The 24,292-nt window shown below is 34.1% G+C and overlaps 1 protein-coding gene and 1 long non-coding RNA gene across 6 annotated transcripts; both read right to left on the bottom strand.

Annotated features, from left to right (window-relative positions):
* Window positions 1-429: 429 nt before the first annotated feature.
* LOC122294116 lies at window positions 430-11,136 on the bottom strand. 5 transcript variants are annotated; one of them, XM_043102590.1, is made up of 9 exons: window positions 10,971-11,136; window positions 7,187-7,303; window positions 5,312-5,791; window positions 5,053-5,202; window positions 4,027-4,107; window positions 2,833-2,880; window positions 2,625-2,678; window positions 2,066-2,496; window positions 430-1,159 (listed from the first exon to the last, which is right to left on the bottom strand). In XM_043102590.1, exons 2-9 carry the CDS (start codon window positions 7,269-7,271, stop codon window positions 551-553), a joined length of 1,938 nt encoding a protein of 645 aa, XP_042958524.1. In that variant the 5' UTR covers window positions 7,272-7,303; window positions 10,971-11,136; the 3' UTR covers window positions 430-550. The 5 variants fall into 5 exon arrangements, with proteins under 5 accessions (XP_042958524.1, XP_042958525.1, XP_042958527.1 ...); XM_043102591.1 differs by having other exon boundaries at window positions 7,187-7,300; XM_043102593.1 differs by lacking the exon at window positions 2,625-2,678.
* Window positions 11,137-21,877: 10,741 nt separating this feature from the next.
* Window positions 21,878-23,553, bottom strand: LOC122294120. Its single transcript, XR_006237517.1, has 3 exons — window positions 23,416-23,553; window positions 22,198-22,240; window positions 21,878-22,122 (listed from the first exon to the last, which is right to left on the bottom strand). It is a non-coding gene; the product is annotated as an uncharacterized LOC122294120 (long non-coding RNA).
* Between the last annotated feature and the right edge of the window lie 739 nt (window positions 23,554-24,292).

Here is a 24,292-nt window from a genome sequence, read left to right as displayed (position 1 = left end):
ACATGGGAGTCTCCTTCTAGTACGATATATTTTAATCCTCAAACTTGAGCTTCTTTAAGAGCTAATTTAGCCATTGTAGCTTCTTCTCATATAGGATTTGTGCTGTCAATTTCTTTAGTCATAACAAAAATAAGTTCTCATGTGGATGATCAACACATTACTATTGCTATACAGCTTGAATATCTAATTGCCACATCAAAAGCAAAGGGACTAGACGTGAATGAGGGGAGGATTTCATGCGAGTTGGTTAGCTCATTATAGTTAAAACTGTAGATTAGTTTTAAGAATTGGAATGAGAGGGGAATAAACATGTAGAACTGATATAATAATATTTATTGAGTCTTTAATTGTATCAAAGAAGTTGCATCCTAATTCTTGTGTAGAAAAAGAATCAAACACCAAGAAAATTACATTGGGTGAACATCAGTGTAAAATAGGAATAACAAAATATGCGACATAAGTTAAGCTATTTGTCCCAATAAAAAATAGTCATAAATTTTGCTTACTTTGCCATATATCAATACAACATTATAACAATTAAGGTAAAAATTCAAAACCTAGGCTTCATTTTCCTATCAAAGATGCCTGATCCATAGGTTGATACAAGCATGTCAATAAGAAGACGAAATTGCATCAATACAAATAGAATAATGGGAATACCAGCCAAACCAATGATAGGAACGGCGATCCAATATTTTCCACGTAACATAAGTAAAAGAGCAGCAGAAAATGCTATCATCATGGTTGCAATAGAGAAGAAGAGAGCGGAAAGGCCTATAATCATCTTTCTGGGCAAGGATCTAAGAAAGTCTTCTTCTGCATAACGTGATGTGAGGATTCCCAAAAACATTAATACCGAAGTCGTGGAAGAAAATAGCGAGAGAGAATCAGTTACTATAAAGAGTTTAAATAGTTTGTCATGCACGAGGATTGGCAAGCCAGTATCTTGGTCGTTACCACCGGGAGTGGTAAATGCTGCCGTGAACATAATGGTAATGATGAGAGCGCCAACCACAGTACAAGAAGTTGCAGTACCCTTCATCCATTTTTCTCCCTCTTTTCTCAAATTTTGGTGTTCTTTCGTAAACAATTGGTTGGGAGTCAAACCGGCTTTGTTTAAATAGTCCTTATGAGAGAGAGGGCTAATGCGTTCCACCTCCTGCATTTATTAAATAAAATATTATAAAAAAAATACAACTATAATATTGCAAAAGAATTATCCATCAATATTCAACAATCACAATTACTTCAATCTTTTGGCTATTTAAATTATGAATTTTATTGTCTTAATTTTTATACAATTATATTTACATTGAATGTATTTCTATAAAAAGAATATTATTTTATAACAAATATTATAAAGACATCATTTATTTAAAATTTGAATCATTTAAAATATGAATGTGTAAGGAATTGTAACGATAGTTCTTTTTTCAAATTTGTAATAGTTTTTTCAGTTTAATCTATTTATCATATTTTTGGAATGAAAATCTGACGGCGAAAATTTTAGCTTTCTTATAATAAATGCTTAGCTGCAATCTCGCAACACCAACAAACATAGAAATGCAAAACAAAGTTATTCTATTATTATATATGAATATAATACTTCCAGAGTTCTTAAAGTTTCTAATTAAGATATATGATTCCATAGTAGAGTTCTTAACATAAAAAATACCGCTATTTTGAAGTTAAGAGATAGAGATTTTTCCACCCCGGCCCACACTCCCTACATTAATATTGTAGGGGAATTAAAGAAAATAGAAAATAAAAGAAAAAGTTTTATAAGACAGCAGCAAATTAATCCTGTCAAGGTAATTTCTCTGCCTATCAATAAATTAATTTGGTAATAAATGTAGATTTTATGACATTAAAGTACAACAAGTGGGCTCAAGGGCATGACTTCAGACTTCTTGCCTCAAAAATTGAAAGTTTTTTATACCTATATTACATGACATTGTTGCTGTACGTTCCCCTTTCTCTCTTTGAAAATCTATCTCTAGATCAATTTAAAGAGGGTCTGGTCAAGAGCAAAATAATAAAAGAGGGAGAGATGGATGGAGCTGACCTTAAACCATTGAACTTCTCTTTGCATTTGCAAAGCTGCACCTCTTATGTGATCGATAGGAGAATATTTTGGTAACGTTCCTGCCAGATGCAACATGGTATTCTTGAAATTATCTACTGTACGTAGTAGATAATTCCTCATTTTTAAGTTGTATGCTAGGCTAAAGATCTTATGTTGACGATACACGACGGCCCATTGGAACACGGCCCTTCCTTCAGTAGCATCACAGATACTCAGAAGACTAGAATTTGCTTTGAGTATCTGACAAACAAATTCGAAGTTCCCTCTACTGATAGCAAGTTTGATTAGTGGACTAGTAATATCATATTGCTTTTTTGGACTTGTAATAGTTGCTATCGCTTCACACATACGAGACAGAAGTTGTTGGAATTGAGCTTGTACCAACTTCATTTCATATAAACGCTTGAATCCTATATAATTAATTTGAAAATTACAAAACATTAATACATACGCACGGCTTAATTTATAAGTTGGATGAAACAATAATAAATGATCATGACTAAAAAATTTTAAAAAAAAATTATTCAAAAAATTATACCAAAAAGGTTCAAGAGACTTGAAATTAGTTGGCGCCACAGATGATCAGCTCGCACTGCAAATTAAGTATTAAGTAAAATTTGGTCATCATGTTTCTTTATTCTGACAGAAAAGCGAATAAGCCGACCAAACTTTGATTAACATTAATGTCAGGTGTCAAAAAATTCAAGGAAAAGAAATTAAGTTTAGGCATTAATGTACGTACGTACCTAATCCGGTAGCACCAACACTTGAGATTATGTCATTATCATGTATACCTTCCCCCACCGAAAAATTAAAAAGAAAATAAAAGCCAAGGGTTAATTATACGGCAGTACTTTTAATATGTAGAAAATGTTTGAGAGAACGAGAATGGTACCCTCAAGATCACCGGTACTATCTTTTTATATTTTATTTAATATTCAAGAAAGTGATTTTCAGTATATTTATATATTTAATTTTTAAAATATTTAAAAGAGTTTTTAAATTATTTTTTTAAAAAAAAAGTAGAATTGCACTTATTGGTACAATACAGTAGCAACTTAGCATTGTCCTTATATATATACACACTTGATGGTGCAATAATATTCTGACGAGTGAAACAAGAAAATTAATAAAGAAATCTTCTATACATGCGGCTGGATATTACCAATTGAATTATTAATTTACTCATTATCCATATATTAAACTAATTGGTAAAAAAAAATGTATGATGTGTGGTGTATGGGTTTATGTTTAGAATTTTTCTATTACCAATACTGTTTTTCTTTGTTGAGAACATCATATTTATTTCGAAAACGAAGCCTTCCAAACTTTGATTAATATTGTCATTAGTAAAAAATTTCAGGCAAAAGAAATGACATGTTTGGGATTACGTTAGAATTCTTAAAAGTTATTTAAATAGTTTTAAAAATATTTTAATAATAAAATTAAATTGTTTGGTTGACACATGTTAAAAGTACATTTCAATAAAAAAAAAATCAATTTTCTCAAACATACTCTTCGAATATTGACATAATTACACTTTTAAAAGACGAAGATATCTATATAACTTTCACATATTTATAACTTTGCCTTAATTCACTTATGCATCGTTGAAGGGATATTTTTTATTATTCTTAAAATTCTATTAGATTATTTTTGTATTATAAATTTGATTTCTATAAAGGGTATAATGATCATAATTTTTAAAACCTTTTAATCAAATGACCTTTTATATTATTTCTACCATAAAAAATATTTTTTAAATTTGCTTCCAAACAATATAATATGTTTAAAAGTGTTTTAGACAAATAGTCCTCAAATAGTAATTAACTATATATAGTAGTACTTATTAAGCTCTGCAACTTATATAAGTCTTAAGCTAAATTATCCAAAGCAATTCCAAACATGCAGTAAGTTTAGGCATCAACGCATGTACGTACCTGATCCGATAGTTTCTTCTTGATAATTTTGAATGTTCAAACGGAATTGATCGGCAGCACGATCTAATGAAATGTTTATACCTTCCCCCACCAAAAAACAAAATCGTCAAATAAAATCCAAATAAATAATATGGCAGTACTTTTAAATTTTTAATAAGTAGTAGTACTACTTGATCATATATAGAGCAATTAATATTCTGTTGAGTAAAACAAGAAAATTAATAAATAAATATTCAATACACGAAGTTTGCATTTGAGTTGACTTTTATATATACGGATTATTTCATTTAATGATTGATCATAACTTTGTATTCACAATTAACATTAATTCATTTAATAAACGAATCAAGTCAAACTAATTTGTAACAATTTGTCAAGTAGATTTGGTTATTTGCATGCAGCCTTAATTAGTTGGTAGAGTCAGAGAGTTCAATATTATATGTTATCACCTTCAATTATTTAAGAGTGAATAATAATACACTTGTAATTATTTTATGATATTTTATATACAACTAATTTGTTGTAAGAGGACGGTGGTTATATATGTCAAAATTTGAAATTCAAATGTGTTGGAGTATAGCATCCCATATACAAAACATGGAGTTAAAGTCCAAAGAAGAAAAGGCAAAGGCTAAAGTAGACAATATACATTAGTTAGTTATTTTCTATTATATATCTTGATTTTTCAGTATAAATAGATGTAATGATCAACGTACTTGAATCATGCAATACAATTCATTTCAGACAGTTTACATTCATCCTCTTTGTTTTTACATTTCCATTTCCAGTTTATGAAACTCTTGACAAAATACGATAGCTAGTATTGTTGATATATATATTAGTTGACTGTAAAATGAGCTAGCTAGCTGTTAATTAATGTTACTCAACTAATTAGGTACGTACGAGAGAGATATATAGGAAATTTTTGAATGTATAAAAGTAAGAATTATTTTTTAGAAATTTCTTTTTAACGAAAAAGACCCCAATTAATGGAAAAGCTAAGAGATCAAAAAGAGTGGTACTAACGATTATAGATCCATCGTTTCCAAAACACCAGCCGATTTTCACTCTCGAATGCTTCAGTTGAAACAGCCAGTACATTCAAAGGGGAGATTTTTCTTCGGCCCAAGGCAAAAGCCAAACGAGGACAATGCTTCATTAAATCCAAAGCCATATCTTGCATGATCAACACATATACACATATGTATCAGATTAATTAATCCATTAATCACCGGCCACTCAATGGTTAGAAGATAGAGAAAAAACATGCAGTAATATTTGTTACCTAAATCTCTGTTATAGATAGAGCAGATAAGAAGTGAAGCACCATCGCGGTCTTGTTCTGCCTCCAAATCTTTAAATGGAGTTTGAGAATAGAGATAGCGACCCAATTCTTTATGCCCAAAGCCCATGGCCCTAGTAACTGGAAGATCTCCGTCACTATTTCTAACGCTAACCAAGCTCTTGTTCTTTGTAATCAGGTACTCTGCCATCCGGTGATTCCCATTAATACTTACATCATGTAGAGCTGTATTGTTGAAATCGTCTTGCGTTGCCAAATCATGTTCCGAAATCATATTGACCAACTCCTCCACTATACATTCTTGTTCAGCTTCAACAGCAGCGTGAAGAACCGTCCCACCCCGAAGAGTAATTCTTGTTGTCGATGCAGCAGGGTGGAGCTTGAGGAAATCTCTTGCAGTTTCCCAATCACTACTTTGCACAGCCTTGACTAATTTCGGATAATCATCCTCCCTCTCTTGCCCTGCAATGCATATATATTACACATGATGTTAATTGATATGCTTTTTGATCTCCGGTTTTCATATTATACGTAGAATTATGAAATAAATTAAACGAAACGTACTTTCCAACAAACCACTAAGTACATATATAATGATATCATCTTTTGTATGCATGTGTTGATTTAGTAAATTGGTAAGTAATGTTAGATATAAATTTCAAATAGACAAATATCGCATAGTCATTTTGTTAAAAAGTGGATCACACTAAAATAAATAGAATTTTTTATACTTTTTTAAGGGGACAACTTTTTACAAAAATAATTGTACAGAATTTATCTATTGGGACTTGTATGGATTAGGCTTTAATTGAATGTTTGTCAGTCTAAAACAGCCTGAATAATTAGCCGTAAGCAAAGCCTATAAGTTTATTTGTGTCATGTGAAGATGCAACCCAACGAACTGAGTGATCAATGTGGGCTTTATTCCCATTCTCGTATAACTTACCACTCACAAATATTCAAACCCAATAAAATCTTTAAGCAAATCTTTATTGATTTTTAACGTAATCATGCATTATTTTGAGGAAAAATCACATATTACTCTTAAAATTGTCACTTATTTTGCAAAAATGTCGATAAATTTAAAATCAAACATGGTCAAACATGCAGGTTCATTTACTGATCGTTAAACAAAATTATATAAGTAATTTAACCCCTTGTTAAAATTCTGTCGTTGATAGCTTGGAGATTGATAATTAAAAAGTAAGTAATGTACTACTAGTACTGGTATGATCTAAAAGGTTGGATCTTAATGGCAGCAGGCATTGCAAATTACAAATAGGAGTAGTTTGAGATATCAAGTTAGATTAGTTTGATGGTCACCTTGTAAAATGAGTACTACTGGTCGTTTGAGGAGATGAAGTGGTATTTCATTTTACTATCATCTTGTTCAACTTAATTATTTGCCTGCCCTTAAATGTTGGTCCATATCCAAATGTGCTTTCCAACAAATACGATCCAGATTCGTCCATGAATTGAGTGAGAAGGATGTTAAAGTTTTCCAAATCTTGTAACCTAGCTAGTCTCCAAATTCTTTATCTTTATTGTTTTTTTGTTGTTGATTCTTTCTATTTGCAAGCTATATGGTGTAAATGACACACTATCCACATCATTGGAATTACAGGAATTGATTTATAATATTTAAATTTAAAATCTCTCTTATAAATTAAATAAAGTCAAGTCTAAGATAAACCACCTAAAATAAATCATTTTTACTTCTTGTCATGAAGGTGATTCGAATTTCAATTCTCAAGTTTCAATGGCCAGAAGAACTACAACTAACTTATAATAAGAGCTTTAGATCAGATACTAAGAAATTCCCAAATTTCCTTGCATTTGAGAGAGAGAGAGAGATACCTGTGTTGTCTGAACAGTCTCCTCTCTCAACTATTTCATTAGCTCCAGCCCCCCTTGACATATCCTGTAAAGTAATACCTGACATATTTGATGGGAAAGAGTCTCGTAGATACCCTGCTGCAGTTGCGAGAACATTTTAGCCAACGTTTCCCAAGCATTTTTTGCAGAAGAAATGTTAGCCAAGTCAGAATTTAATATCCAAACAAACCCTTAATTACATAGCTCCATTAATAGGTGATCGATTGGCGGGGTGTAAATTCCGGTGGTGGCCTAAGCAGGTGTATGATGTCAGACTTGAAACAAAATAACAAGAAAAATAAGAAAGATAGGAAAAAAAAAAAAATAGACCAGTTCTTTTTTATTTTATGTTATTTTTTTGTCTGAGTTCCTGTTCTATCTGTGTTCTTACGTCTCAAATGTACGTACGTGTCTGCTTTAGTTCGGTTCTCAAGCAACAATATGTCAACAATTGCGTGTACTCGTGCGTCCATATTCAGAAAAGAATGATGCAAACTAATTAAATGCTGGTGCTAATTACTAGCTATATAGAGGGAGAGAAACTCTTATTGCAGTCGAATGGGAGAACCGCTGCATGGTCGGTACACACGTGGACAAGCCGTTTCATTCAAAATAGACAAAACGTCAACATCTCTGACTTAGATCATCTTGATTAGTTAAATATTAAATCCATTCTATATTTAACCAATAGACTTTAAAATAACATCACATTAGATTGGCTAAAGTCATATTTCAGTGACTTCTAAAAAACTTTTCAAACTTGAAAGTCACCGTAGCTTCATCAAATGTGTATTTTATTATTTTTTTTCTCTTCCTTCATCCTTTCTTTTATCATTCTACTCAACTTCAACTATTACTTCTAAAAAATATTCACTGCATACAACCCAATTAAAATAAATAATAAAATAGTAAAAAGTGATAAAATAAAATAAATTAATATATAGTTAAATAATTATTAATTATTTTATTACTATATAATGAATAAATAATTCAATATGAAGATTTGATATAAATAGTCAAACTAAAATTCATCTTATATTATTTTATTATTATATAATAAAAAAATAGCTATTCCAATATAGGACTTATGTGAATGGAATAGCCAAAAGTAAAAATTCATCTAATATTCATCAAAAGTATCATTTAGTTTTGGCTAATCCATTGAGAATGCTCTTATCTTCTTCCCCCCAACCATCTCTCTTCGTTTTCGCTTTTCATCATCTCCTTCTCCCCAAAAAATTCTATTTCAAAATTTTAAATTTTCATCTAATCATTACCCAAACACAAAAATCAATATAATTTTTACAAACTTTAAAATAAAAAGTAATTTTAAAAAATTATATTCAAATAAATTTTCAACTTTATCTATCAACTTTTACAAATTTTAATGTAATACTTATTTTAAAAGAGATTTTTATTCAATTTTTTCTCTCATTTTTCAAAACCTAATTTCAAACAAATTCTCAAATACTTTCAAATATTTTTGGTAACCAAACGTGGAGATCTCTCTAACTAACTAATTTTCTTATAGCAAGCACTTATTATGTTAATTTTCTTTATCTTAAAAGCAAGAAATTTATGTTTTACAGTGTCAGAGAGTACTTCCAAAATGTAAAAATTAATCAAAATTGAGGTATTTAGGGAATTAGTATATAAATCAAAATATATATTGACACTTTTTTCACGCATTCTTAATTGACACAATGACATAGATCTCACACAATATTGTTCATTTTAAGATTGATCTGCAAAATCAAAACATGATTATTCAAAATTGATCGCATGCATATTACTTGATCAAACACTAAACAAACGAATCTTCTATTGGTAGAGTTACATGGATCACATCCAATATCGTGGGAAAACAACAGTTCCATGACTGATCATCGATCATTCATACATTTGATCCTGTACGTTGCCTCATGCTAGGAGATCAAATTAAAATTGAACTTCCCCTCTACAAAATCAAATTATAACCGCCTTCGATTTTTCAGTGTTTTACATGTCGTTTTATTATCATTTTCTCTCTGCTTTAATATGACTTAAGGATATTAAAATTACTCAGAAAGATTGCTTATATTCAATTCCAATGGTAAATGATCGAGTTTATATTACTTCTTGACTGTTGTAGTTTTTTATATTGAATTTTTATTCCCATAAACAACTAAGTTATATTAAAACGACCTAAAATAATTTAAGTGATTAGAATATAAAATTATTTAAATCACATCACATCAATCACGTGATTGATGATAATAAAATTGACGAATAATGGTATAACTATGGTAGCTTTTAAGATGTAAATTAAATTTTTTATCTTATCTTATCTCATCATTATAATTTTTTAAAATTTTTACACAAAATATAATAAACAATTCTACTTTTTCAAATTTTAATTCAATTTTTTCAAATTCTAAAATAATAATAATATTAAAAAATAATATTTTATTCAACTTTCAACTTTCATCTCAAACTAAAAATTTTCATCTTAACATCCAAACCTATTATAAAAATAAAAACCACCCCGGGTGGAGTAACATCCTACTAGACAATCTCATGTCTAGATCTTAAACTGAATAATTTTGTATTTATTTTTGTGAGTGTTGCTTTGAATAGATACTATCCAGCATCCCATACCATACAGTTTATATATTTTTAATTTTAATCTTGTTAAGCTAATTAAGTTATTCTACTTAGTATCCATACATCACATACTTATTAGAGGAAAAAGGAAAAATTATTAAAATATGTGAAGTGTCTAGTTTGTTAGATGCTAAGTAGAATTATTCTTGAATAATTTAGGTGATAAATTGTAAGAGTGACAATATGTGACACGGTCCGTTAACCCATTCAAACACGACACGAAATCAGCAAGTTTGAATTTGATTTTAATAGGTTTGGATAAAAAAACGGGTTGACCCGTTAACCCCCGATTCATTAACAAATCACTAACAAGTCAACCTGCTTAACTCGTTAGTAATCCGTTTAGACCCACTTATCCAAGATCAGGCCTAGAGCATCCCGAGCTTTGCCCTCACTCGAATACAAGTTCCTAAACTTGCCAAGCCTCGTATCTAGCAAAGTCAAATTTCTAGACTTGCCGCGAGGTTAAGGTCGAGTCTAGAGTATACCAATCTTTGCTCACATGACTATTTCGATATGAGTCCCTAGACAGGAATCCTTCAAAACATTGAAGGATCAAAATCATTAAACAAAGAAATTAGTGTGAGGAAATGGAGATAATTATCTAGGAGTCAACATAATTCTAAAAAAGAAATGAAAACAGGAAAACAATGATTATAAGGAACAAAGGTCCCGTTTGGTTATATAGATGAGATAAAATGAGATGATATGTTTTAAATAGTAATGAATAAAATATTATTATAATATAATTTTTTTATATTAATTTTGTATTGGGATTTGAAAAAATTAAATTGTTTATTATATTTTGTATAAAGATTTGAAAAAATTGTAATGATGAATTGAAATTAGATGAAATGAGATTTTTGATATTGTGTAATAGGCAAAGTTACGGAAAAAAGTACTAAGCAAGAGGCCGTAGAAAAGAGAAAAGAATTCAGACTTCAAACAAAATTAAGAAAGAGAGCGTGTGTATGGTTGTGTTGGTAGACATCAAACTCCGAACAAAATAAGAAGAAAAATAAGAAACAGAGCTCTTCTTAACTCAATAATTGGGTGTACCGAGTCCATCTGCGGATAAGAATAATCGGAAACTAATTGAATGGTGCAAAAACGAAGTACTTACCAGCTGAAAGTGAGATGGAGGAATGGACAGGTTGTCTTCCAAAACTGCTGCCTCTAAAATCTACAGTACTGCAGTAAGTATTTGCCTTGCTGGTGAACGATCAATTAACAAAGATAGTCAATATAATTGGTCACATACCATGAACAAGCCAAGCCTGTCATTTTATATAGAACAACTTCCCTGTTATTCTGTCCAGCATCACTTTATTCGACCGAGTGGCTAACACGGCAAATAAAGGGCCACGTGAAACATATGGTCTAAGCACTCAGTCATGTAAACGAAAAAGAAAAATGATACGATCAATGCACAGTAATAAAGTTGTGAGTGCTCCTCTTTTATTCTACCTTTATCTAAAGGTATTTCTTTTCACTAATGCTAGACAGTGCAGTGACACTAACAAATTTTTTTTTTTTTTAAAATTATTTGATGCCGACGCCAGGTTCAATCTCTCATTGAATTCAAGAGCTGGGCCAATGCAGAATCACTCTGCAGCGTTGGAATCACACCAACAATAATTCAAGAACTTTGAATGAGCAACATGCATCTCCTGACTCCTTTTCATTATTTCCTTAAGTATCAAATCACATTACAAACTTCCAATCCAAACTAGGAAAGCGAAAACATACTAGGAAAATTAAATAAAGAAAGCAATAATCTCGGACGATCAAACAAACATAGAATCCGAATAATTAGACTACTAAAAACAAAACGTGAACTTCCGAAAAAAACGTCAACTTCCAAACTCCTTTGCTGCTTCGTTGCTTACGTATAATCATCACCTTCCAGATTTGCCTCTACCTTAACAGCACCTTCCGGATTTGCCTCCACGTCCATATCTACATCCATATTTCTCTCTTGATTTGCATCATTATTATTAAAAATTAATTAACTAATTAATTATTATTATTTTTCTTTTAATATGGATAGGATCTAACAATTCTATATGCGCGTACGTATTTGTTTTCCACTTGATATCTTAGGTCCGTTTAATTATACAGTTCATATGTATAGGTTAGAGGTTTTGTCACAGAAATGCCAAAGGGGGAGATTGTTGAGGGAAAAATGAGTGTGTTAGCATATTCTTGTGAAAACCTGTGTAAAATAGTGTTGTAACAAGTGTTGTTGCGGAAGGCTTGAAGTGGGCTGGAAGTGTGCTCATTATTGGTCAAAAGAAGCGACTTCGCTCGACCCTCGCTCGACAGAGCGCTCGAGCGAACTCAGGCAGATTCAACCGCTCGACCATCGCTCGACATACGGCTCGAGCGAACTCAGGCAGATTCAACCGCTCGACCATCGCTCGACACTGAGCTCAAGCGAACCCAGGCAGAGTGTGTCGCTCGACCCTCGCTCGACACTGAGCTCGAGCGAACTCAGGCAGAGTCGACCGCTCGATTCTCGCTCGACATGGCGCTCGAGCGAACTCAGGCAGATTTCGGCGCTCGACCTTCGCTCGACACTTCGCTCGAGCCAATGTTCCAGATCACTTACAATGTAGGGTTTTGAACGCCTCATTTGATGGGAACTATAAATAGAACATGTTAGCTTCTGTTCTAGGTGTGGAGAATCAGAGCAAAAACCCTAAGGGCCTCCAAGAACTTCTTAGAGCAACCTCTCCCCCATTTGGTTGATTCTCTCTTGGAAAAATATTACTCCATCATAACACATTCAAAATCAACTCTTATTTGAGTCCATTGAAGTGGACATTGCTGTTGGCCGGAAGAGTCCGGAGCTGCCGTTGATGCAGAGATCGAGAGGTTCTCGTGGGAAGCTATAGGAAGGTCGGAGTTCCGACACTACATGCGTGTAGAGATCGAGTGGGTCACTCGTGGTGTTGCAAGCCAAGTTTAGCTACTACAAAGGTTTTGTGAGTGTTCTAAATTGGTTGTAACAAACTAAAGTTTCTATAGTGGATTTGAGGTGGTGTCTTACACCCGGAGTGGTTTTAGATTTTGAAGAGGTTCTTCAAATGAGTTTCCACTCCGTGAACAAAATCATGTGTTGATTATTTGTGTTATTTGTTTCATTTATTATCTGCTTGTTTGATTAATTTTCAAAAGGCCATAAAAATTAGATTACACCTATTCACCCCCCCTCTAGGTGTAGTGTTGTGTAGAACCACTGCTTTTTCAATTGGTATCAGAGAGGGTTCACTCCGCTAGGATTTAGTTCCTGAGTGTGATCCTGCTGTAGTGGTTTATATGGATAGGTCTCAATCACTCACATCTCCACCATTTTTTGATGGAAGTAACTATGCGTATTGGAAGGTTCGAATGAGAGCTTTCCTTAAGTCTGTGGATGAACGAGTGTGGACCTCTGTAACAAAGGGATGGAAACAACCGGTTGTATTCATTGAGGGAGTCGAAACCCCCAAGGGTGTGGAAAATTACTCTAGGGATGAAGTCAACGAGTGTAGTTGGAATAGCAAAGGCCTAAATGCGATATTCATGGCCGTGTCCCAGGAGGAGTTCAAAAGAATCTCCATGTGTGAAAATTGCAAAGAGGCATGGGACATTCTTGAGGTTACCCATGAAGGTACCAAGGCTGTAAAAAATTCTAAACTTCAAATGCTGACCACCAACTTTGAAGAACTTAGGATGAAGGATGATGAAACTTTTGATGTCTTCTATAGCAAACTTAATGATATTGTCAATTCTCGTTTTAATTTAGGGGATAGAATTCCTGAGGACAGAATTGTGAGAAAAGTCCTTAGATCTCTTCCTGAGAGGTTTCGTCCCAAAGTCACTGCTATAGAAGAAAGCAAAGACTTGGACAACATGAGAGTTGAAGAGTTGGTGGGTTCCTTACAAACCTATGAACATACTCTTCCTATGGATAAGAAAAACAAGTCCATAGCCCTCAAAGCTATTAGAGAAGAGTCTGGTGAATCTTCTGACGAACTTGCCATGAGTGACAAGGAGATAGCATTTTATGCTAAAAAATTCAGGAAGATGTTTGCCCAGAAAAACCCAAGACAAGAAAAGAGAAGGTTCAAGGGTATCAATGGAGGTTCTAGTTCAGAAAACCGAGAAGGGAGGTATAAGAGAGAAACTAGAGCTGTCAATGACAATATTCAGTGCCATGAATGTCATGGTTTTGGTCACATTCGACTTGAGTGTGCAAATTACAAAAGGGCCAAAGAGAAAGCGAATGCTGCTTCCTTGACTGATAGTGAGTCTGAGTCAAGTGACTCACAAGAGAGTTCTCCCAGGAAGAAAAATTTCAACTACATGGCTTTCACTTCCTCTGTTGCAGGAAAAAGTCATAACAGTGAATCTGTGGTTGAAATTGAGAGTGTTTCTGAAAATGAATCCGGGGATGAAGATGACTTGCAGGAAATCTATGAGAAGTTGTACAAGGAATGTGTGAAATTGAGGAAACTCAATAAAGCACATATTGAGGAAATAGATTTATGCAAAAGAGAAAATGAAGGGCTTCAGAGAAAACTGAGAGAAGCCATTGGTCTAACAGATGAGTTGCAAAAGAGAAATGTGACTTTGGAAGATAAAGTGACAACTCATGAAAATGAGCTAACTTTGTTAAATACTAAGTTGCAAAAATTCTCCATTGGGACAAACCAGCTTGACAAAATCCTAGGTTTAGGAAAGTCATCTAGTGATAAAAGTGGTTTAGGCTATTTTGAAGAGAATCCTGATGCTCCTTCAAGCTCAAAAGCTTTCGGTAAAAATGTGAGAACCACAGTGTTTGTTCCTGAAATGACTGAGAAAAAGAAGGCTCATCCATCTGAAAAGGGCAAGAAGCCTGTGCAAGTGCAAAAGTCTGTTCCTCCTCCCAAAAGACAAGGAGCTCGCAACATGAGCCCCATATGTCATCATTGTGGGAAGCTAGGCCATATTAGACCAAACTGTTTTAAATTAATGAGTCATTTTGTGCATGCTCCTGCATTTGTTAATAGTAGAACTGCTTATCCTTCTGGAAGGGGTAAGAATTACATGAATGACTCTAAGAATGTCTCAACCTTCTTGAGACAAAGAGCTCACAAAGCAAGCCCCGTGTGTCATCATTGTGGTAAGATTGGTCACATCCGACCAAACTGTTTTGAGCTTAAGAGGCACACCAAGAAAATTGAAAAGCCTTTCTCAAAGAAATGGATACCAAGGTGGATCATCCAAAAGGGAAAGACGCGAGTCACACATGGTTTTGGTGCTGTAGACTGACAGGCATGCATTACATACATTACATGCATTTTTGTTTTATTTTGTTGTTGTTTATTTTTCTTGTTTGTTGCTGTCTAGTTTATTTATCGTTGTTTGCTGCCCCTACATGCACTTCATGATTGGGCTATATGATAGTGGGGTTGTTAATTCTAAAATCTAAGTGCATGTGTCTTTTGAGATTTGTATCATATTTCTATGTTTTACAAAGATTTGGAACATGAGTATCTCGTGTAATCTGTGACTGGCATCACACACTTCACTCCAAACTCGGTCAATTGACATTTCACCACTTGTGAGTTTATTGGGGAGGCAATCAAAAGTGGTAGGAAGCTCTATCTTCATACAGAATTGACCACGGGCTAGATGACCTCATCATGGTTCATTTGTGCAAAAATATGTATCTCAAAAGGAAAAGAAAAAGTGAAGTTGAAATAAAAAAAAAAAAAAAAAAAAAAGGGAAAAGAAAAGGGAGGGTGAAAAACAGAATAAGTTTTCTGTTTTCTTGAACATACTGAGACAAGTATTTAAACAGAAAGATTCAGGTCCTAGCAGCATTAGGTTTGACTTTCTGTGTCTTGAATGAGCTTCCCAAGCACCTATGGTTTCATGTTCAGCCCAACCCCACTCACGCCTTACGGTTGACATTTCTTGATTGAGCAATGACCGTTTTAAACACGCACGTCTATATTACTTGTGATACTTTGTTTTAAACTGCGTGTTGTATGGGAATATGATGCTTCTCTACATTTGATATGTACTCTTGGTGTGAAAATTGACATTCCCAGTATTTGTCCAAGTCATGTGAGTGTTGTGTGCCTCAAAACTGGGCAAAATGTGTTTTTCTGGAGGTCTCGCTCGACACTCGCTCGACCCCGCTCGAGCGAAAACCGCTCGACAGCCGCTCGAGGGTTTTAAGTTCGCTCGAGCGAACGCCTGGTATAAAATCCCAGCGCCGCTCGAGCCGCTCGAGCATAGTGGCCTCTTTCTCCCTCCCGTGCGATTTTCTTCCTCCTTTTCTCAAATTTCTTCGTTTAAACAAGTGTTTTTCTTCCGAAATCATCTTCAAACCAAGGTAAATCCTTTTCTCTCTTGTATTTTCGTGATTTGATGCTTTTATTTTAGGGTTTTTCCGTGTGTTGTTATGCATTTGGGTTTCGGATTGGGTGTTTGAGAGTCTTTCTTCGATTGTTTTTCTTTTATCTTGTTTTATTGAGGCTATTGTATAGCCATTGTTGGGATTGGTTGTATTTAGGAGGTTTTTGAAACTCCCATGGGTCTATACCCGAGTTTCTCACTTGGATGCACTCCAAGTGTTCGATAAAATGTCTCAATGAAGTGTGTTTTTGGTTTTTCATCATGCATTGGCATAGCATTGCTCCCATATCTATTTCATGTCTATCCTAGGTTTGAGACATCGTTTAAATAGGATTGCATTATGTTTTGAAGGTGTTTTGGTTTAGAATTGGCATTGGTTTGCACATGGGTCATGCATGAGGTTTGGCATCGTTTAACATGAGTCATGCACATGGGTTGGCATTAGCTTGTAAATGGCTTGAGTTGTCATTGCATATGTGTCATGAATGTGGTTGGCATTAGCATGCATGTTGGTCTTTCACATGAGTAGGCATTAGCATGCATATGGGACACTTTGACCTAGGCATTTGTTATTGTTTTGAAAAATGAGGAGTGACATCGGGCATGCACCGAGTCTTGCATTGTTAGTTGGCATTGTTGCGTCAGCATGCATGCATCCATCACGTCTTTGCATTGCCTTAGCCTTGTCTAACGTCTGTGACTCTGTCTACAGCCGACACCATGTCTCGACGTGTTCGTCCTCGCCAAAACCCTCCTGCACCCGTTCAAGCACAATTCCATAGTGCCCGAGCCCAAGAGTTATACTCTCAGAACTTCTCGCATCGTACTCCCATAGTCGAGCGTGAAGTGACATTAGGTGAGCTTACCGAGACTATAATTCCCCGTATTTTTGAGTCTCGTCAGTGGCAGGCATTGACCACTGGTCATCCCACTCCTTCTGTGGAGTTGGTTAGGGAGTTTTACTCCAATATTCATGACATATCTGTTGATGACTCATTTGAAGTCAGTCTCAGGAATGTTGTTTTCCGAGTCACTCCGGGCATGATAGCGACTCTGCTAAATGCCCCTCGTGAGCTCTATCCTGAGTTTCCCTACTCACGGACATCTCCTCCAAGTCCACAAGTCATTGCTACTTGTCTTTGTGGCCGACCTAGTAGTTGGGAAGGGACAACCCCTATTTCAACTGCTCGTTTTACCCCCGATCACCTCATTCTTAGTAGGATTGTTCTTACGAACTTAGATCCTACTGGTCATAATAGTGATGTGGGTCTTGACCGTGCCCGTCTGCTGTATGCCTTGATCAATGGTGTCTCCATTGATCTAGGAAGTCTTTTGTGTCGGGTTATTGTTGAGGCGTATCGGTCCTCCAAAACACGGACTGGTTTGCCCTTACCGTGTTTGATCACCCGAATAGCTCTCTCTCAATCTGTTGCCTTCCATCCTCAGGAGCCTAGGATTGCTCTTAAGGCTCCTATTGGTCGTAGGACGGTTCAGCTGAGTCGTGCTCACACAATTCCACAGCCTATCCGTGTTGAGCACCCTCCCGCTCCCTCCTCTCAGCCTTCGAGCTCTCGACCATCTAGTTCTCAGCCATCTACCTCGGCCCCATCCAGCTCTCAGCCATCTTCCTCAGCCCCCGGTTCGTCGGAGCCCGGTCTTCAGCAGGTACTTGAGTATCTAGCTCGCCTTGACGCCCGGTTCGACCGTCTTGAGGTGAAAGTTGACAACCTGCAACAACTTGTGACTCAACGCTTCAATGACATCGAGAGGCAGCTCAATGAGGATGATGAGGATGTCGATGGTGATGATTGAGACCCTTGGCTTCTTGTGACAAAAAGGGGGAGATTGATTGTTGAGGGGGAGATATTGTTGAGGGGGAGTAGTACAGTATTAACTCAGGGGGAGTGTTACTTGTACTAACACATTTTCAGGGGGAGTGTTACTTGTACTAACACATTTTTTTGTTTTGGGGGAACAGCAGCTTTTGGTTATTTCTGTTGATTTATATTTCTTGTTAGCTGCTGATTGTTTGACAAATGTTTCTTGAACTCCTGATTTGTTGCTTAATGAAGTATTTCTTTTCTAATTATGATTTGATTTGAGAAGTATGATTTGAGAATTGCAAATACGTTTTTGTGCATATGTGAATGGGTATGTTTAACCGTTTGCTAAGCGTGTGCAGAAATTTTTCAACATGTTCAAGAATATGGATCTAATTGGGTGTGCTAGGATTAGGTCATATGTATAGGTTAGAGGTTTTGTCACAGAAATGCCAAAGGGGGAGATTGTTGAGGGAAAAATGAGTGTGTTGGCATATTCTTGTGAAAACCTGTGTAAAATAGTGTTGTAACAAGTGTTGTTGCGGAAGGCTTGAAGTGGGCTGGAAGTGTGCTCATTATTGGTCAAAAGAAGCGACTTCGCTCGACCCTCGCTCGACAGAGCGCTCGAGCGAACTCAGGCAGATTCAACCGCTCGACCATCGCTCGACATACGGCTCGAGCGAACTCAGGCAGATTCAACCGCTCGACCATCGCTCGACACTGAGCTCAAGCGAACCCAGGCAGAGTGTGTCGCTCGACCCTCGCTCGACACTGAGCTCGAGCGAACTCAGGCAGAGTCGACCGCTCGATTCTCGCTCGACATGGCGCTCGAGCGAACTCAGGCAGATTTCGGCGCTCGACCTTCGCTCGACACTTCGCTCGAGCCAATGTTCCAGATCACTTACAATGTAGGGTTTTGAACGCCTCATTTGATGGGAACTATAAATAGAACATGTTAGCTTCTGTTCTAGGTGTGGAGAATCAGAGCAAAAACCCTAAGGGCCTCCAAGAACTTCTTAGAGCAACCTCTCCCCCATTTGGTTGATTCTCTCTTGGAAAAATATTACTCCATCATAACACATTCAAAATCAACTCTTATTTGAGTCCATTGAAGTGGACATTGCTGTTGGCCGGAAGAGTCCGGAGCTGCCGTTGATGCAGAGATCGAGAGGTTCTCGTGGGAAGCTATAGGAAGGTCGGAGTTCCGACACTACATGCGTGTAGAGATCGAGTGGGTCACTCGTGGTGTTGCAAGCCAAGTTTAGCTACTACAAAGGTTTTGTGAGTGTTCTAAATTGGTTGTAACAAACTAAAGTTTCTATAGTGGATTTGAGGTGGTGTCTTACACCCGGAGTGGTTTTAGATTTTGAAGAGGTTCTTCAAATGAGTTTCTACTCCGTGAACAAAATCATGTGTTGATTATTTGTGTTATTTGTTTCATTTATTATCTGCTTGTTTGATTAATTTTCAAAAGGCCATAAAAATTAGATTACACCTATTCACCCCCCCTCTAGGTGTAGTGTTGTGTAGAACCACTACTTTTTCAGAATTCAAGAGCTGGGCCAATGCAGAATCACTCTGCAGCGTTGGAATCACACCAACAATAATTCAAGAACTTTGAATGAGCAACATGCATCTCCTGACTCCTTTTCATTATTTCCTTAAGTATCAAATCACATTACAAACTTCCAATCCAAACTAGGAAAGCGAAAACATACTAGGAAAATTAAATAAAGAAAGCAATAATCTCGGACGATCAAACAAACATAGAATCCGAATAATTAGACTACTAAAAACAAAACGTGAACTTCCGAAAAAAACGTCAACTTCCAAACTCCTTTGCTGCTTCGTTGCTTACGTATAATCATCACCTTCCAGATTTGCCTCTACCTTAACAGCACCTTCCGGATTTGCCTCCACGTCCATATCTACATCCATATTTCTCTCTTGATTTGCATCATTATTATTAAAAATTAATTAACTAATTAATTATTATTATTTTTCTTTTAATATGGATAGGATCTAACAATTCTATATGCGCGTACGTATTTGTTTTCCACTTGATATCTTAGGTCCGTTTAATTATACAGTTTATATTAGATAAAATGAGAGTTATTTGAAAAAAATTGAATAAAATATTATTATAATATAATTTTTAATATTAATTTTATTTTAATATTTAAAAAAAATTAAATTATTTATTATATTTTATATAAAAATTATCCGACCTACTGGCTGACACGCCAAATAAAGGGTCACGTGAAACATCTGATCCAAGCAATCATGTAAACGAAAAAGAAAAATGATGATCGATGTACAGTAATAAAGTTGTGAGTGCTCCTCTTTTATTCTACCTTTATTTAAAAGTATTTTTTTTAAGTTTTACTATACAACTTTTCAACACTTTAATACTTAAATTTTTTTTAATTTTTATTATTTTATTTTTTATTAAATATTTAATATATAAATAATAAATAAAATAATTAAATTAATTTAAAAAGAAAAAATATTAAAAAAATATTAAAAAATTAAAAAAAGTGAGATGTTGAGGTGTTAAGAAGTTGTGTAGATTTTTTTCATTTCTTTTCACTAATGCTAGACAGTGAAGTGACACTAACAATTTTTTTTTAAATTATTATTAAAAATTAATTCATTATATGGATAGGATATGACAATTCTATATGAGCGTACGTATTTGTTTTCCACTTGAGATCTTAGGTCCGTTTGATTAACAAATTAGATGAGATCAAATTATATTTTTTTAAAAAAATTAAATAAAATATAATTATAATATAATTTTTTAATATTAATTTTTTTTTTAAGATTTGAAAAAGTTAAATTATTTATTATATTTTATATAAAAATTTATAAAACTTATAATAATGAGATAATATAAAATATTTTAGATAAACAAATCAAGTATTTAGAGTTCGGAGACTTAAATCATTTATCCTTGGACAAAGTAACCATTTATTGATTGGAATCTCTTATAATTTATCCTTTTCTTGTAATTATAAACCTACCTTTTTCTTCCAATAATGTTTGATCAGCATGTTGAGAGAGAGAGAGAGGCCTGGGTTGTTTGAAGAGTTTTCTTCCTATCTGAATTATATGATAATTAGCTCCAGTCGGTGTTGCCTTTCGCTGTCCACTACCTGAGATATCTGATGACTTTCCTTGCTGCAGTTGCTTGAATATTTCAGCCAACTTTTCCCAAGAAATTTTGAAGGAACTAATTTTATCGATATGAAGTAGTATATATATCATTCCCATGTGAACTTCGAATTGCATGTAAAGCTGCATCATTATTCTTTATCCAAGCCTTGAATTCAACTACATCATAAGCTTGTTTAGGGGATTCCATGCTTATTTCGACAATATCTCAAAGATCTTGAGCAAATAGATAGTCTTTCAGCATCTTGACACTCCAATCCGCATAAGTAAGGCTGTGCATCCATATCTAGATTTTCAAAAAAATCTAGATACATGTTTTAAAAAGCGGGTGGGTATCTGCCCAAATTAATCAGGTTCAAATCTGGCTGAATATCTAGATTTGTGACAGGTTTTAACCAGATATCTAGGTTTTATATCTAATTTTAACAAAATATCTAGGTTTTATACCCTTTTTTTTAGTTTTTTTTTTTTTTAATCTTTTGAACTCTTTTTTAAAGACTTTTTTTAGTCTTTATGTTTATTATTTTTTAAAAAAACAAATGAAAAATTCAAGATTGTGGGTTTTTTTGGGCCTTTTATGTACAAATGGTTTAAAAGTTTTTACAGACCCTTTTTTAAATATATTTCTATATAGTTCTTTTGTGTTACTTTTTTTTTTTCTAGATTTTCTTTTTTAAAAAAACTCTATCCCCAATTCAAATTTTTACAAGAAAAAAGTTAAATAATGTTGATAAAATACATATGCAAGAACAAAATACAAGCCAATGGCATATATTTAATATTTTCTCCACCAACGCTATTTTGTTGCTGTGATGCCTCCCTCTGGTTATGACTAATCCCTTTGAAAAGAACATCCATGAAAGATTTTCCTTTGGGGCCAATGTGGACCTGTGAGCAGAAATTAAATATCTTTCAATCCTCAAAATGAATAGAAAAACGAAGGAAGTAATGCAAGAAGTTTACTGCATTAAAGATGAACCATCCAAAGCTCATGCCACTTTCAGTCCTGTAAGAGGAATAAAAGAGAGACTTCAAGCATACTCAGTAAACCAACAAGATCATATTTTCACTCTAATTATTATGGAAATTTTGGAATAGGAAATAGTTTCTAATTAATCTAGGGCAGATACAAGTATTATAATGACAATGAGAAACTTTTAAAATAAAGCTTCATAATTAGCTCAGCCAGTACACAATATTACACAAAATATGGAATAACAAAATAAATACTGTGATTTACAGTTTCAATCCATAACTAGTGTCGATCACCCTCAGGAGCTTAGATCAAAATAAAATGAGTTCACAAAAAAATCTTCCCCATCTCCCAACCCCTCAAACAGGCCAGTAACTAAATATCAAACATTAAAAAAAAATTAATCCATTATTTTTTGTAAGATAATGAGATTGGAAAGTGATTGACCTAAGTAACTTATTATGAGCGCAGTGGAGAAACATTGAATTTTAGATTCTTGAAATACAACAATATTCAGAGAGATGAATAGCAAGGAAAAAAAAAATTGTACTCAGCATCAATGGTCTGGGTTGGAAACCATTCCTCACGCAACAGTACTCAACATCAATGGAGTGGATCGATGCCTAGCTATTGATCCTAATGATCAATCTTTGATGGTTGAAAAACAAAAAAGACAAAAACTAAATTAGTGAAAGTACACATGTGATGCAATGCAAGATCAGGTGTTTTGCCGATCTCATGTGGCTCTAAAACTCCGCTTAAAATCAAAACACATTAGATCCAAGTCCAAACTATACACGAGAAGTGAGGATCCATACAATACTTCTCAAACAATCAATAAGACTCAGGAAAATCATTTATCATCATACCCAGAAATCAAGCAAATCGATTTTCAAAATGGATAACAAATCTTCAAAAAATCCGAGAAAATATGAAATCAAACATAATCCCACAAAACATAATATGCAAAATCTCACTATTCCGCAAGTGAAGGTAATATTCAACCACCAAAAGATAAAAATACTCAAAAGAGCGAAACATCCACCAATCACAACCAAACCACAGAACCTGATTCAAACCTACCCCAAATCTATTATATGAAATTTCAAAAATCCCATAAAACGTTTAAATCTAGAACGACAATCAAAATTCACAATCAAATGGATATGGACTAATTAATAATGGTGGTGCAAAAGCGAAGTAGTTACCAGCTGAAAGAGGGATGGGATAGACAGGTTGTCTTCCAAAACTGCTGCCTCTAAAATCCACACTGCAGTAATTAAGGTAGTGTTTGGCTATAAAGAATTTTCATTTCAAATATAAAATTCTCATCTCATCATTATAATTTTTCTAAATCTCCATACAAAATATAATAAACAATTTAACTTTTTTCCTACTTTTTCAAATTCTAAAATAATAATAATATTAAAATATAATATTTTAATATTTAATCTTAAAATTCAAAATTATCATAAGAGAAATCTCAATGATCAACCAGAAGTATTTGCCTTGCAGGTGAACAATCAATTAACAAAGAGAGTCAATATAGTTGGTCACATGCCATGAACAAGCTAAGCCTGTCATTTTATGAATAATGATAGCCTTACCACTCTTTTATCACTTTTTTTAATTTTTTTAAAGATTTTTCTTTTACTTAATGATTAAGCAAGTGACTATCACTAAAATTATATATTTTAAAATTTTTTTTTTAATGACTAAGAATGTTAAAAAAATAGTTAAAAAAATAATAAAAAAATAAATACACTATAAATAATAAAATAATAATAAAAAATAATAAATGTATCATTACCGGTCATTTTATAAAGAACAACTTCCCTGTTATTCTGTCCAGCATCACTTTATTCGACCGAGTGGCTGACAGCCTGGCACACCAAATAAACGGCCACGCGAAATATCTAATCCAAGTACTCAATCATGTAAACGAAAAGAAAAATGATATGATCAATGTACAGAAATAAAGTTGTGAGTGCTCCTGTTTTGATTCTACCTTTTTCTAAAGGTATTTCTTTTCACTAATGCTAGACAGTGAAGTGACACTAACAATTTTTTTTTTTAAATTATTAT

Source organism: Carya illinoinensis, chromosome 14 (assembly GCF_018687715.1).
Source record: "Carya illinoinensis cultivar Pawnee chromosome 14, C.illinoinensisPawnee_v1, whole genome shotgun sequence".
In the NCBI taxonomy this organism is placed as follows: Eukaryota; Viridiplantae; Streptophyta; class Magnoliopsida; order Fagales; family Juglandaceae; genus Carya; species Carya illinoinensis.
This window is presented reverse-complemented; position numbering and strand designations above follow the sequence as displayed.

Coding starts and splice junctions, on each gene's coding strand:
- LOC122294116 (XM_043102590.1), bottom strand. CDS start 7,271: ATGTCAGGTATTACTTTACAGGATATGTCAAGGGGGGCTGGAGCTAAT. Junction 5,203..5,311: donor TATCTATAACAGAGATTTAG/GTAACAAATATT, acceptor TGATCATGCAAG/ATATGGCTTTGGATTTAATG. Junction 2,881..4,026: donor AGAAGAAACTATCGGATCAG/GTACGTACATGC, acceptor CGGTGGGGGAAG/GTATACATGATAATGACATA.